Source organism: Barbus barbus, assembly GCF_936440315.1.
Source record: "Barbus barbus genome assembly, chromosome: 15".
In the NCBI taxonomy this organism is placed as follows: domain Eukaryota; kingdom Metazoa; phylum Chordata; class Actinopteri; order Cypriniformes; family Cyprinidae; genus Barbus; species Barbus barbus.
Genome location: NC_136743.1, coordinates 28,794,090 through 28,811,467, shown reverse-complemented (window position 1 = coordinate 28,811,467; position 17,378 = coordinate 28,794,090). Strand labels below are relative to the sequence as shown.

At 35.0% G+C, this 17,378-nt stretch overlaps 1 protein-coding gene across 3 annotated transcripts in view; it reads left to right on the top strand.

Moving 5' to 3' along the window:
• Window positions 1–17,378, top strand: part of LOC306881918 (histone-lysine N-methyltransferase 2C-like) — a 123,447-nt gene that overhangs the window by 52,176 nt on the left and 53,893 nt on the right. For all 3 annotated transcript variants that reach the window (XM_079436277.1, XM_079436278.1, XM_079436276.1), the window contains exons 13-15: window positions 4,314–4,400; window positions 6,293–7,002; window positions 13,773–13,892. In XM_079436277.1, the coding sequence (XP_079292403.1) occupies window positions 4,314–4,400; window positions 6,293–7,002; window positions 13,773–13,892 (917 nt within the window). The remainder of the gene's footprint in view (window positions 1–4,313; window positions 4,401–6,292; window positions 7,003–13,772; window positions 13,893–17,378) is intronic.

The following is a 17,378-nucleotide window of genomic DNA, read 5'->3' as shown; positions in this document are numbered from 1 at the left end:
AAGACTGAAGACCATCTCACTTTGCAGATCTGCAGGAAGTTTTACATTCCTGCCAATCTCCTCCATGTGTAATATACCATCACAGCTTTGCATTCAACCAGCTTTGGGTATGCGGTGCATTAACACCCCGCTGTCACTGTACAAATGTTCAGCACAGTGTTGGTAACTCAATTCCCCAACCTTTAGGGGAACAGCTGCCCACAGGCCTTTTCAGCATTATGCGTCCTGGTGCAAATCTCTAGATGCAGAGGTGACAGATCTGGCCTCATCCCACGCTGGGTTCATGGTTATTTAGGGCACCACAGGGCGCCCTGAACAAGTGTGCTTGTGTTGCATGGTATGCTGTTGCTGTGAGTTGAAAAGGTTCAACAGAGAAGAAACCCAAACCCAAGTCTGATTTCACCCTGTGCCTCCGCAGGTCCCTTTTTGTGTATTGCTTGGCTTAGAACCGCAGTGTGTTTCCATTATCAGCCTCAGCACCTGCATGAGGACTAGTGGCAGCTGTAGGTACAAATCAGGAGGAAAGGTGCCAGTTGTGCCATGCTATTTTAGTATTTCTCTCTCGTTTTTCCTAAAATTGAATATACACTCTACTTGCATTGCAGTTGACATTAAATAAACACCAGTCCTCTTTTTCAAATATACTTAGTGCAGTTCCTTCATGTTAACCCAAATTCAGAAGATGGCTGTCACACTACTCAAACAAACCAAACTTTATAATAGGACCGGGCATTTAGGGTCTTATAAAATCCATTTAATTTTTTCCCAAAAATCTGTTTTCGGTTTTATTTTTCCTGAATTCTATGTTTAATGAAAAAAAGGTGTTGAATGAAATGCACTCATTAAACATTATGGGCAGTCGTGGCCTAGTGGATAGCGAGTTGGACTTGTAACCTGAAGGTCGTGGGTTCGAGTCTCAGGTCTGGCAGGGATTGTAGGTGGGGGAGTGAATAACCAACACTCTCAATACCACGATTGAGGTGAGACCCTTGAGCAAGGCACCGAACCCCCACTGCTCCGGGTGTATGTTCAGTACTGTGTGTACACTTGGATGGGTTAAATGCAGAGCACAAATTCTGATGGGTCACCATACTTGGCCACACACCACTCCCCCCCTTTAACATTTTAAATGGTCTTTAAAACTACTGCACAGCAGAACTTACATACTGTATGAATTAAAACATGAATTAAAAATATATAAAATGTTAGTATAAATACTATTATAGAGTACATTGTAATTCTGTTTTGGTTATAATTTCAGAATATGTTATAGTAACAACATCTCTTTCAATATCTTTTACCATTTTTTGGTTATTATTTTCAATATCACAGATTTATTTTTGTCAAGAAATATCAATGTCAATTTATTGGCCAGCTCTACTTTATAATCTAATATGCAGTATGAAACTTAATTTAGTAAAGTTATTGAACTATTTTCTTTATTATTTATTTTCATGTTGATGTTAGTTACATGGCAACAGGTGGTGATGTGGATGGCAGCTGGATGAAGGTGATGTCTGTGCAGCATCTGGCTTTTCAGAAAGACTTCAAGGCTTCTGCTCATTGGTCTTTGACCCTCACATTGATTTTAGAGAGGCTTGTTTACGGCACCGCTCACCAGAGAGTTAACCTCATTCACCTCTGGAGATGATGCCCACTTGGACCAGTGTGGCTGGTCATTCTCTATTGCTCTGTCCTTGAATTATGTTACATGTCTCGGTCTAACGGTGTTCACCCATCATAGAAAGACCCCATATGTGCCTGATGGATTACGAATGGAGAATATGTGCTTATCGGACCATATGTCTTTTGACTTGACCTTGTACCAGAGGTTACCATGGAGACTCCACATTTTAAATGTCTCTGAGACGCAGTGGGTGATCAGATGTGACTGGAGATCAACGAGTGCAAGCGGTTTATGAAAACATACTGTATCTTTCTGAACTTTGACTTCCTTCTCAGTCCAAAACTACCATGTAAATCTTTTAAGTCTTAATACTGGGTCTTTAGGATTTTAAGATTATTATGGATGGAATTCATTAAAAGTCTGAATGATGCAGATTATGGTTATCATGATTAAATAAAACTAAAATGATTAAAAACATGTTATTAAAAATATATAGATATTACACGAAAAGCTTAAAGAAATAGTTCACCCAAAAATGAAAATTCTGTCATTGTTTACTCACCCACATGTTGTTCCAAACCTGTATGAATTTCTTCCGTCTGTTGAACACAAAAGAAGATATTTTGAAGAATGTGGGTAACCAAGCACTTGTTGGTACCCATTAACTTCCATAGTATGGGGAAAAATAGTATGGAAGCCAATGGCTACCGGCAACTGTACAGTTACTAACATTCTTCAAAATATCTTTTTTTTTTTTTTTTTGTTCTGCAGAATAAAGAAATTAATGATGCCAGAATTTTCATTTTTTTGGGTGAGTTATCCCTTTAAACTAAAATGTTGATAAATATTGCCTAAGTAAGTTTAAGTTGAAGCACTAAAATTTAAATAAACTGGAAATAAATAAAAAAATCAACTAAAACTGAAATGAGAATATATTTAACCTAAATAGTAATATTTAGCTGACATATAGTAAATTCATCACCATCTTAATAAATTCAAAAATAAAACACCAAAAACTAAATTCAGTTGGTTTGCTGTAATTGAATTTAGGCATCACAACATCATAATGTACAGTATGAAAAATGGATTTTCTGAGGATTATATTTAACACTGTTTAAGTCAGTGTTGGATGACATCAAAAGTGAACTAAATGTAAAAATAGAGGAAATGAATATAAGCAATATCTGATAATCTCTGATACCATTAAATGAAAATAAAATCTAACATTGGTAGATAACTGATATGTATAGAAGCCCGTTTCTTCCACTGAATAAAAAAGGTAATTGCAACTTTTTATCTCACAATTCTGACTTTTAATCTCATAATTGAGTAATACAAACTTGCAGTTCTGACTTTATTTTTCTCAGATTTGTGTGATTATAAACTCGCAATTGCGAGTTAAAAAGTCATAATTGTGAGATATAAACTCGCAATTCTGAGAAATAAAGTCAGAACTGCGAGATATAAACTCACAATTCTGACTTTTTTTCTCACAATTCTGACTTTATAACACGCAATTGAGTTATAAAGTCAGAATTGTGAGATATAAACCCAAAACATTTTACTTTAACTCGCAATTGGGAGTTTATATCACGCAATTCTGAATTGCGAGAAAAAAAGTCAGAATTGTGACTTTATAAATCGTAATCCTGACTTTATAACTCGCAATTGCAAGTTTATATCTTACAATTTTGTGGGGGAAAAAAGTCAGAATTTGTAAGATAATAAGTCGAAATAACCTTTTTAAAAAAATGTATTAAGTGGCAGAAACGGGCTTCCATAGAAATGGTACCAATATATTGTGCAACCAAAAAAAAAAAAATGGTATGCCCGTTTAAGTTAGTCCACTTACATCTTGACATCAACTATGTCTTTGTTTCCATCTTTCTCAATATGTCTCATAATGAATAGGGTGTATCACCATCTTTTTCCTTTTAATGTCTTCTATTACCCAGAAGTGACTTCATCTGACATAACAGGCCATGAGTAGCAATTGTTGCTTCTTTCTGTAATTAAAAGATGTGTTGAATAACCAGACGTGCGAGTCATTATCGTAAGCCCTTATCTTCTCTCCATTAGAGCAGTCACTGGTCCAGATCAGAATCATGATGCATCTCTGCTCTTCTGATTAGAAAGAAACCTGCCCTCTAATTACCTCAGAAGCGCTCAGCTGATGTCAGCCGCGCCGGACGATAGTCATTTAGTCTTCTGTGATTACGTGATTTCTCTAATGGCTGGTTATCTCTTCCTAGAGGAGATATGAGGTGATTTATCTGATAAGGCTCTCAAAATCAATGGATTTAAGTGCTTGAGGTGTTCCAGACATGCATTGGACAGAAGAGAATGACATTATAGACCGTAAGAGGACAGTAAAGCATGTTAGAGTGTAGTCAGAACCACAAATCAAACGTACGGGCGATATATAGGACAACACTGGATAAATCGACCTAATTAAAGGCGTAGATTACTTTCGGTACTTTGTACTGCTCAAAGCCATTGTATTCTCTTGAGCACAATGTTTTCTGAACAGCACACATGCCGTGTGTGCCTGCGTTCACACTTGCACTTTTCTAAACTGTTGAGTTGTTTTTCCCAGTCCTGTAATTATTTCCACTAGTGCTTGGAGCAGTTTGTATTACGTAACACAAGTCGGGACTGTCTATTGACTTTTTCCCCCCTCCTCTAGAAATTGGTGCAGATGCTAGTGGCGATTTAGCCAAGCCAGAGTGCAGCGAGACCTCAGCCCACAGCACGGAAAATGAGCGGACTTCAGGTACTACATCTACTCTCTTTGCCTCCAGTGACACATACACGGTTAATGTTATCCAAGATGCTCTTATCTTATCCATAACCACCATTCTTGGATATGCCTGTTTTAGAGGATGAATTTGTTGAAAAATATAGTTTTTCTCTGACAGTTTGATGAACATTTGACAACAACAGCTGAAGACACTCATCTTCCACAAGCAATTAAATAGTCCATAAATCTTGAAAAATGAAATCCGCATAAAACAGCATTTACATCCTATTTTATTTATTTAATTTGACGCTGTCAGGGCAGGATGTTCAAAAAGAGACAATTTAAACAGACAGTATGGGATTTTATACATTTGGATTGGGTCATGAAAAGTGGATGTTGCATAATGGCAGATATGCAGCCAACAAAATACTTTGTTAAAGTTTTTCATCATCAAGATTTTTGGTTAAAAATTTATAATAATGTATTAGATCATAATTTCTTTCCTTGTTCCCCACTCCCGTTTGCTCTAGTTTGTTTGTTTTATTTATTTATAGAGCACAATTAAAACAACGCAGTGTTGACCAATGTGCTGTACAATAAAAGACCAACATCACAGGAAGAAAAAGAATAATAAATAAGCAAGTAAACCAAACATCATAGAAAAGAAGGAGAGACACTTTGTTAAATTGTCCTCTTGTCCTTTTTCCGTAAAGGTAGAAACATCTGAGTATCGTCAGCAAAACAATGAAAAGAAACTCCATGCCTTTGAAAAATAGAACCCAAGGGCAGCATATACAGTAAGAACAAGATTGGACCAAGAATTGAACCTTGGGGAACACCACAATTCAATGGAGCAGATTTAGAATAAGATTGACTGATATTAACTGAAAAAGGTCCTATTAGAAAGAAATAATCTGAACCACTCAAGAGCTTTGCCTCGGATACCCACGGTCTTTTCTAAACGAGTAATAAGGATATTGTGATCAATAGAATCGAATGCTGCACTTAGATCTAGTCAAATTAATTAGAATCACCAGAGTCAACTAATTTTAGAGCCATTAAGCCAATATATAAGACAAAATGTTGAAATTAATGGAATAGATATGATTGGAGGAGAACAGAAATTATTACTATTTGCAGATTGTGTTAGTTTATCTAGGTCAGCCAAATAAAACTTTAGAAGTTCTGATTGAAACATTGGAATTCTTTGGAAAATTATCAGGCTATATAAGAAACGTACAAAAAACTCAGATATTAACCTTTAATTATCAACCATCTGAGGATTTGAGGGGCAAATACAAGTTTAAATATCGAGAGGATTCTTTGAAATATTTGGGGGTTCAAATACCTAAAGATATTACATAATTATTTGATGAAAAATAATCAGCCACTAATTTCTAAACTTAAATCAGACATATAAAGATGGAACTTTTACCATATTTAGGCCTGTTCTCCAGAATTGAATCAATAAAAATGAATATACTCCCACATTTTTTATACCTTTTCCAAACACTTCCTATAGAAATAAGCAACGATATGTATTGCAAGAAGTGTATATGCTCAGAAGAGTAAAATTATTTTTTAAAAGGTACGAATAATCAATTAGCTCTCTCAATCAATATGAGCTCATATGATGCATTAATCATAATTTATGAAAGAATTAGTACTCTGTTGAAAATCGTTTTGGATGTAGTGTAATATGCCACCTTCCCAAAAGTATTACTGCAATCCTATTTAAGCAATAGTAAAATAAGCCCAAGTGGCTAGAACAATGTACTTATTTGTGAAATCATAACAATATGGTTAGTATTTTTATAATAATAACATTATGGTGAAATTTTACCCTCTGACCTACAGTGGAAAATCCCTGTGTATTTTTGTACATCCTTGAGAAGTCATATTGAATGTTTTTCTGCTTCTTGCAGTTGTGTCTCCTCAGGAGACAAAAGGTCCTGAAGATTCAGAGCCGCACGAGCAGAAACTGGATTCAGCTCCAGAGACGTCCACAGTCCAGCAGCTTGTATCATCCCTTGAAACAGAGGAGCCTCTAGAGATGTCAGCTGCACTCACAGAAAACGTCTCTCAGATTGAGGATGACAGCAAACCCTGCCTGGAGGAGCAAAAAACCAACCTATCACCCACCAAAGAGCCAACTCCAGCCTATACCTCCCATGAGGAAGAACCTATGGAGGTTTCCTTCACGGAGGAACCTTCCGCAATGGCTCATGGACTTACTGTAGAGCCTGAGGTTAGTGCTGCTAAGACCACACCAGGAGTTCATAGCCAAGAGGAAACGGATGTTATGGTGCAGCAGCGCGACATTATTCCCGAGAGCCACACACAGGAAATGGACATCACTATGGATGATGATGAGCGATGTTTGGCCAAGCTGAGTTCACTGGTGGAGGAGAGGACATCGTTACAGCAGCCTCCATTCAGGCAGCCTGAGGGTTTGCCCTCAGTTGAGCATGGGGTGTCCCAGCTCCATTTCCAGGCCCAGACCCAGGCTGTCTCAGGACAAGACATCAGCAATGTGCCTTCATCCACCTTCATACCATTCACTCCAAAAATCGGCATGGGCAAGCCGGCCATCTCTAAGAGGAAGTTTTCTCCTGGAAGACCCAGAGTTAAGCAGGTCAGTCATATACTTTATGATCAGTTGTGTGTTGGTTTATTTAATCTGTTGTCTGCAGATTCCTGTATAGTTCTAGGTTAATTAAAAGGTATAAGGCTTTGTTCAAACAGACAATTATCCGTCTTAGTTCTATTCCTCAAAATAAACCAGTCACAAATTTGACTTTATTTGTAATTTTCAGAATTTGCATTTCATAAAAGCAGGGCTTGAAAACGAAAAAAAAAAAAATCAATCGGTTCACTCCGAGCAGAATCGATATTTTAATGTTTCCGTTCCTGCGTTCCTCTGTATTATTACCGTTCCGAAACCGGTTCGAGTAGAAAAAATAATGGTTAATAACGTTATTTTTTTAAATTGTCTTTGCCTATAATAATAATAATAAAAGTGCAGTGTTTTCTTTACACAAAGAAAAATAAAGGGGAAAAAAAACAGGAAGAGATCGTAACCCACTGTGCTTAGTCACAGCCAATACAGCATCATCTTTTCTAGATTTGCCTAAATGTAGGCTACTAAACAAAATAAAACATCTATTAATGCTTTAAAGACATTAAAGTATTTTTGAAAGATGTTTAAAAATGTTTGCTGCATTGTTAAAAAAACACTACTTGTATAAAATTGCGTTTTGAGGAAAAATAACATGGGCTAAGTCGTGTCGCATTTTATTTGGCATTCAGAAATGATGTAGGCTAAAATGCCAGAAAATCAAAATGTTTACAGACATTATAAACACAGTTGTTAGTTTCTCTCCACAACAAATCCTCTAAACTTAAGGCTAGTGATGCACGATATTATCAGACTGATATCGGAATCGGCCGATAATGGCTTTAAGTAAATATTAGCATCGGCCTGATATGAAAAATTATGCCGATATGTCTTGCCGATAAGAGGAATACTTAACTCACATGTGCGCAGGGTGTGCTAGTGATTAATCACGTCAGCAGTGTGACTCATTCTTGAAGCAAAGTTTTGTCTGAATGATGATTGGATTCACTGTTTTGGATCGCTGTATTTAAAATGAGAATGCACATACAGAATGAAGCGTTCGGTGTGTGATCAGACACGTTCGACTTGAAGCAGCGCTGCGCAGAATGATCACTGTGTGACATCAAAGAACCGCGAGAGCGATAAGAGCTGAGTCGGATCATATGCATTAGAATCGCTCTTGCGGTAATTTGATGTCATACACTGATCGTTCTGTGCAGCGATGCTTCAAGTCGAACGCGCCTAAAATAGAGTAATAGCACGTGCAGCGGCAGCAGTGACAGCCTCCCCCGGGTCCTAATGCCTGTTCGGTAAGGTAGTTTTAATCTGTAGGGGGCGCTGTTGGCCTACTTCTAATGAAATTAAAAGTAAAATAGCCTACACAAATAACATTTAGACTGTGTTTCTGATTAAATAAAGCAGAAATTGGTGTCATAAAATAATGAGTATGTTTTGATTAAGGTCAGAAGTTATAGCTTACATGAAAAAAAAAATCACAAACATGATGCTTGTAAATGAAATAATTTTATATATACTGATTTATTCATTAATGTGTAATGTGTTTTATTTTTTAAACAAATCATAATTTTTTTTACAACTCTTTAGACCATCTATAAATGTTAAATCTTAAAACAAAATGTTAGGGTTAACACAGCATCTTTCTGGGAAAAAATGCAGCGATTGATACATAGTTTATTTATATTTATTTTCAAAGCTTCAATGCACTTTTAAAAAACCTTTATTATTGTTTATTTAATTCTAACAAATAAGTTCTTGTTAAAAACTAACCAAAATGAAAAATATTTTTCTTATCATTTCTGCACAGGAGAGACTTGGTGTTGTTTCCAAACAAAAGGAAATATATCGGTATCCGCATCGGCCAAAATGAGTTGAAAAATATCGGGATATCGTCAAAAATCCAATATCGTGCATCCCTACTTAAGGCTATAGCCTACAGGCTAAAAACGTCAATCCAAAAACTAATTAAAGGAGAAACTGATGCCTGCCTCTCTCATTCGGCATGAATCCAAATTCGCATCGTATCTGGATGCTAAAATATTAATTTATAGGCTTTTTTACTTTTATCGACGTAAAACATCATCCTTCACGTCGACTATATCAGCACATGAGGCGGTGGTCACGCTGAACGCAACATATTGGACAATGGAGCACTGTAACATTTTATACGTTTCTTAAACTGTAGGCCTATTTTATTTGAGAATGAGCTTTATTGGCCAGGTATGTTTACACATACGAGGAATTTGTTATTGTGACAGAAGCTCCACAGTTCATTTTGATAATGAACAGGCTGCAATGTTGCAAAAATATGTTGTGTCTTTGTGCGCGTGAGGCGCCAGCGCGATATGGCCATACCAACGCTGATTGGTTATACAGATGCAAGATATCATTCAAAACTGTCAAGCTTTTGCAAAATAAAGAAAACGACTTTCTACCGAGAACTTTGGAACGCGTCATAATGAACATAGACTAACTCAGCATATTTTTTTTTCTTTCGTTTCATTAATCTGTCAATGATTTAAGTGAAATATATTTTGTGTATAAGCCAATATAGAATATTCCTTTTATGTAAGCCTAGTTTTATTCTGTTTTCTCCGTTCACAGAAGCGCTGCAGGTAAGATCGTGTGCGTAAGATCTGTTGAATCCATCTTACACTATCCTCGGATAAACTCTAAACTGTAATTGTGCACTGCCATTGCGACTTACCTATGAAGAGTTCACAGCTGAGCGCGGGCATTTCATTCGTTGGATTAGGGATGGGCGATATATCGCATCTGGTTGCATGCGCATCTCGTCAGTAAAGCCGGTTCCTTGATTAGCGCTAAATTTCCATCACCTGTTTTCAAATGGAGCGGCATTTAATACACGGAGCAGTAGTTCACTGACAAGCTACGCAATATCGCTTTCATTATTGCAGATATATCGCCTTCGACAATGAACGCAAATTGCGTAGCTTGTCAGTGAACTACGGCTCCGTGTATTAAATGCCGCTCCATTTGAAAACAGGTGATGTAGATTTAGCGCTAATCAAGGAACCGGCTTTACTGACGAGATGCGCATGCATATCGCATGCGATATATCGCCCATCCCTACGTTGGATGCATCAGCGTCACATTTGTATAGTCCGTACTATTTGAATTCCTGATTGGTTGACAGCAAATTTCAAATATTAAATGGAACGATAAAATAACGTTATTAACCGGTTAATGGCCATTTCAAATTTTCGATTCTGTTCGGAACTATAACATTTTATTTAGTTTCTGTTTCCGGTTCTGTTCCAGTCAAAATTTAGTTTGTTTCCGGTTTTCGTTTTCGTTCCTTAAAAGTAATTAGTTAATATCTCATAATTTGACTTTATATCTCACTTTATCATAATTGCAACTTTACATCTCAATTTGACAATTTATCTCACAAATGCAGATCCTCCCCCCGTAATTGTGATCATATATCTCACAATTATGACTTTATTTCTTGTAGTTGCAACTTTATATCACATAACTGCTATGTTATTATCATAATTGCGATTAAATCTCAATTTGACTTTGTGAAATGTGATTTTTTTTTTTTTTCTGTAATTGTGACCGTATATATCTTATAATTGCGACTTTGTTTCTTGTAAATGTGACTTTATTTCTCATAATTGCAACGTTTTATCCCAAAATGACATTGTATTTCACAAATGCGTTTTTCCCTATAATTGTATTCATATATCTCACAATTGACTTTTTATTATAGTTGCAACTTTATATCTCACAACTGCTGCATTATTTAACATAGTTGTCACTTTAAATCTCAATTTGACAGTGTAAAATTTGATTTTTTTTCCCCCTTAATTGACCATATAAAATTATAAAATTGCAACATTTCTCGTAATTGCAACTTTATATCCCAAAATGACCTTGCATTTCACAAATGCATTTTTCCTGTAATTACGATCATATATCTGTTGCGATTTTAATGTGACTTTTTTCTCATAATTGCAATGTTAATGATCATAATTGAAACTTCATCTCAATATGACATTGTATCTTACAAATGCAAGAAAAAATCCTGTAATTGTGACCATATATCCCACAATCACAAATTTATTTCTTGTAAATGCAACTTTATTTCTCATAATTGCAACATTATTTCTTGTAATTGCAACTATATATCTCAATGACTTTGCACCTCACAAATGCATTTTTTTCCTGTAATTGTGTCCATATATCTCACAATTACAACCTTATTTCTTGTCAAAACAAAAAAAAAAATCTCACAGTTGTGACTTTTGCAAATGTATTTCTTGTAATTGTGACATTCTCGTAATTGCGACATTATACCTCACAAATGCAATTAGCTGTTTAATTTTTTTTAGTCAGAGGCAGAAAAATGTTTCTTTATGTTTCAGTCTAAACCCAACATGTTTCAGTCTCAGACATGATGTCTACTGGAAGTATTTGTGTGTAAAAGTTTTATTTTGTGCAGGAACAAATTTCCGTGAGTTAGAAGCTTTATTATAGACTAAACATTTGATAAATTGGATGTTTTATGAAACGACACAGGCTTCAAATATCAATTCAAAGAGGATTATTTCAGCATTAGACATCTCGCATGTCATACTCCGCCATCATATCATCATTCATGCATCACGTCCTGTTTCTGATTGTGTTTTTCTGTTAACCAAACACTCTCTAATTCATAAAGGCTGTGTCCAACACTGAAGGCATCTGCCTTGCTATCCAATCTGCATAGAAAGTTTTATTCAGACCGGCATCCAGGAAAAAATAACGTCACGTCTAATCATCAAGTGAGCTTTAGATGTAACCAAGTGAAGAAAGAAATAAGAATCAGAAAAAGAAAGAAATTAACATCTATATGAATTAATATACTTCTTTTATCTCTTCTGTCAGATGCATTTATTTTATTCTTCGTCCAAGAAAAAAAACATCGCAACTACCCCCCCAAACAAGCTCATACATGCTTTTGAATATTTGGTTGAAAACCGACGTGTTAATTTCACTTCAACTTCACAGCCATCATTGTGATTTCTGGATGATCGCTAAGTATTAATTAATTTTATAGGCACGAACGGATTAATTAGAGGAATTAGGCGGCTGTAAGAGGCCTGCTCTTTTGCACTCTCCGTGTGCTGGAGTCATGTGATGTCGTGCTGACATAATCACATACATTTGTAAACAAGACAGCGAGTGTCTCTGTTGTCATGGCAACAAAAATAGCACAAGCGTTCTGATGCCAGCCAGGCCTCTCAGTAACACTTCAGTATAGGGACCAGTTCTCACTGTTAACTAGCTGCTTATTAGCATGCATATTACTAGCATAATGCCTGTTTATTAGAACTTATAAAGCACATATTAATGCTTTATTCTGTGTGACCATATTTTACATCCCTTAATCATACCCCATACCTAAACTTAACAGTTGCCTAAATATTAATAAGCAGCAAATGAGTATTTTGAGGCAGAAGTTGTAGTAAATAGTCAGAATTCATCCCAAAACTACTGCAGTGAAGGCCTGTTCACACCGAGAGTAAAAAGAAAAATCACAGACCCAATAATCAACTGCAAAAGTCTTTCCTGTGCTTAATGTGAAATACAACTCACTAGAGTTGTCACGAAATTTCATTTGTTAATAAAGAAATAAAAAATATGCTAAAGAACACACTGTTTTATTTAAAAAAGTAAGAATGTTTTTAAAAATATTCATATTATATTATTAATTAATTAAATTAATTTAAGGGTAATTAAATTAAGATTATATAAATTGATAATAATAATTAATACAAGTCAAATCAGTAATAAAGAAAATAAAATAATTTCAGGCAATAACACAAATAAGGAGAGTAACACACTAAAGTAAAATGAATTTAAATGTTTAAGGTCAGTAAGATTTTTTATTATTAAATAAATCATATTAAGTAATACTTTTACTTTTCATTATTCATAATACATTATTTATTAAATTATTGGGGGAAAATGACAGTAAAGACATTTATAAAGTTACAAAGATTCATATTTTAAATGAATGGTGTTTCGTACTTTCTATTCATTTTTTCAAGTATTAAAGCAGCACCAACTGTTTTCAACATTAATAGTAAAAAATGTGTCATGAGCATCTAATCAGCACTTTAGAATTATTTCAATTTAATTTTTAAATGTTAAAATAGAAAACAGTTATTTTAAATTATAGTAATATTGCTGTTTTACTGTATTTTTACATCCCTGTTAAGCATTAGAGTCTTCTTTCAAAAACATTTTAAAAAATCTTACCGACCCCACACTTTTAGGCCTTTAAACCTGTTTGGACACAGTCTTCTTTTTTTTTCTTCTTTCTAATTCTGTTCGTTTCATAAACTACACACTTGATGATATTTTTAAAACACGTCTCATCTTCTCAGAGCAGATGATGCAGTTTCGCCGGTTCTTTCCATCGTTTGCTCACGCTGTCTTTCACTTTATTTAGACTGACAGAAAACATCTCTTTTTTTGGTCCTAGACACAGTTATATATATACAGATTACAGTAGAAGGAACATTTATGTTTGCATGTTTGAGAGCAGTATAATTGAATGTATTTTTTCAGGAAACGCTTTGTCTGAGATGTCATTTTTTGAGTTCATTCACAGCTCTGATGTGTCATGTTCTCTGTTAACCATGTCTGTGTTGTACATGCATGTATCCGTATGTTTCTTTGCTGGCTGTACTGTTTAAGTTGTTGCATGTTCTCGCCCACATCTCCTCCTCTCTCTCTCTAACCCACCCCATCTTCAGGGAGCATGGAGTGCGTCCCGCAGACCGAGCTCCCCCTCATGGTCCCTTGACCCGACTGAGGGCTGGGACGGGCCAATGAGCAGGCAGCCCCACAGCATGGCCGCCTGGATAATCCGTGTGGTAAATACAGCCAAATATTACACAGCAGCCCTGCAGTGCTTGTTCATCTAACACCATGTCTACACCGGACATGACAAAACTAAACTCTTCTCATTATAGTCAATCAAGCTGTCTACACAGGAAATAGCCTATTTGGCTCACCTTCAGTCAGTTGATGAACTCCTGTTTTTTTCCCCTAATTTTTTTTTTTTTTTTTTTTTAATGTATTTTATTGATGCATTTGAATATTTTATAATTTAAACATTAATTTAATTATATCAATTATAAATATCTGTAAATTATCAATATTATTTATACAAATAATATATTAAATAATAAATTTAATATAAACATATTTTTGAAGAAATATAAATACACTTAATGTATTTAATTTTTTACTTTCAATTTAATTAAGATTATTACTTCAATTATTTAAAATATAAATAAATAATTACATAAATGATCAATATTATGCAAATAATTATATCATATATATATATATATATATATATATATATATATATATATATATATATATATATATATATATATATATATATATATAAAGATATATAGATATATTTAAAATTTATATAAATGATTAATTATGTATTTATTTACACATTTGAGTAATAGTGATAATGTAGTAATAATAACAATAAGATATTTTATATATATATATATAGTTTAAATTATTATTATTTATTCATATTAATAAACACTTAAGGATATTTATTAAATAATAATATATTAGATTGAAAAATAAATAACACATTTTTAATTGTGCTGGAGTCATGTGATGTCGTGATCTATAATAGAGATCTATTTTAAGTGTATATAAATAACATATATATAATTTTTTTTTTTTATATATGAAAATACATTTTAAATGTATTCAAATTACATATAGATAGATAGATATAGAAACCAAGTTGATATGGTCTGATGTCATTCTTATCACGTCCAGTGTAGACATGGTGTAAAAATTTTAGAAAGTTAGACCTCTTTAGTAGTTAGTCTCAGTAGCAGGTGTTTGGTTTCCATATAATTACACACAGCAAAATGTGTTGTTAAAGAAATACTAAAATTGGGTTCTGTAAGATATGAATTGATATCACTGTTAATAGGAAGTAATTGGAATAAATAGTCATTTTCAAGGCAGGAAGAGCTAGAAAATACCAGCTGTATGAAATATAAAGCACAGCAGACCCTTGACTTTTCACGCAGAGGATCGAGAGTCGTCGCAGGGCAGACACATTGAAAATGTAGTCATAACAATGTTGATGTTGGACCGCTTTGAATTGCACCGAACAAATTCAGTGCTGCATTTTTAATGTCAGAAACTGAGAACACTAACATGCTTCATAATACATCCTAACCTGGGTTTTTTCCCAGCATGCACAGTGCTTTTCTTTCCACGACCCGGCTTTACTCGGGCTGATGAATGAAAATGAGTTGTGAATGTGTTGACGTTGTGAGCCGGAGCAGATGTGCTGTGTGTTGTGGGTCAGGGGCCGCGCAGTGGCCATGTTGGCTCTCGCTGGGCTCCGGGTCCATCTGTTCCTGAGCCACTGGAGCCGCCCGGATAATCATCTGGGCACGGGGCCAGACCAGGTCCCGACGCATTTTCGTGTCTTGACAACGAGCATGTTGGATAGTATTTGCCACATGTCAAGGGTCACTGAAAAGACAGCATCTACATTAAGATGATGATGGAGAGGAAGGAAGAAGAATCTTGGACTGTGTAAATAAGAGTGTGCATTAATATGGTGGTAATGTCCTTGACTTTGTAGGAGTGACTGTTATAGCGAACATTCACAATATATTTGCAGTGATTTAGCTGGAGATGAAATTTAGTTGGAGTTGAGAGAACATTCTGTGCACAAAACCTGTGTGTGAACATTTTCACACACAAATCATGACGCATCTATAAGTTTGTACTTATAATTTAATTGAGATGAATGTATTACATACTAACTGATTCCATTTTTTGTAAATTTGTAATATGTTTATAACTAATTATTAACATTAATTACACTAGAAATAGCATTTTTTTTTCATATTTTGGTTAATTTGAATTAATTTATTCTTGTGCATTTTATTAATTGTTTATAAAATTTAAGTAAAAAATAATGGTTAAATTCTATCAAATAAAATAATTTATTAATTTATATAAACTGAAATGGCAAGTGTGTGTATTTATGTATGTACAGTGGGGGAATTTTTTTTTTGATCCCCTGCTGATTTGTTTGCCCACTGACAAATGATCAGTCTATAATTTTAATGGTAGGTTTATTTGAACAGTGAGAGACAGAATAACAACAAAAAAACCCAGAAAAACGCATTTCAAAAAAAGTTATAAATTGATTTGCATTTTAATATGTGAAAATCCTGGATTTTTTTTTGTTATTCTGTCTCTCACTGTTCAAATAAACCTACCATTAAAATTATAGACTGATCATTTCTTGTCAGTGGGCAAATGTACAAAATCAGCAGGAGGTCAAATAACCCACTGTATATGTGTGTGTGTGTGTGTGTGTGTGTGTGTATGTACTGTATGTGTGTGTGTGTGTTACAGTCATAAAATAATTTCTTGAAAATCTATATAAGATTCAGAAGCTGAAAAATATTTTAATATTAAGCCCAGTCAGTAAACCAAATGATGAAAGAGAAAAAAAAAAAAAAAAAACGATCAAGTGTGAGTGGCAGAGGCAGAAGTTGAAAGAAGGGCTGATGGTCCAGCGAGAGGAACAGTAGATGTGAAGAGAGTGGAGGGAGGAAGGGAGGGAGTGTAATTCTTGGAAGGGGGTTTGATTGTGACAGTCAGAATGGCAGCCCCTGAGGAAAGGAAATGCGCTGACAGCGTAATAGAAGTGAAATCGCTGGAATAACATGGCCGAGGCCTCTCAACAGCCTGATAGCCGTGTTGGCAGCTCCCTCAGATGCCATCTCACACCGAGTGTCACAGTCTCTGCAAAATTGGTGTCATTATGAGGAATGTTGCTCCGCTGTGACAGCTAGTTAAATTGAGGGAGAGCCGTGTTTGGTTTGGGTTGGTTATTTGATCACAGTGCATTAAAGTTGAGCTGGTAGGCCGTTCATTAAATATAAACACAAGGACAAAAGAGAACTTTGGACACGTGTTTCCTGTTCCAGTTGAAATTGCTTGGGTCCTGTCAGTGCAGAGGACCGAGTCGTCAGGAGTGTGAGGAAGATGAGATGAATCTGCTCGTTCGTTTGACTAACTTCACATGACAGGAGAAGTAGTTAATGGCTTCACCGTTCGGAGCATCACATTATTTTCCTTTCTTTAATCACTCCAGTCATTTGTGAAATGATTTTACACGTCTGATGCGTGATTTAATGAAGGTTTTGGTTCGCTGTAGCAGTACTGTCAAATACTTTTTACTTGCTTGGTTGAAAATCGGTTGAAGGAGTTCACGTTCATTGGAAAAACTGGAATTTCAAAAACAATTAAACTTTTCAGAATTGGAATTATGCAAATCC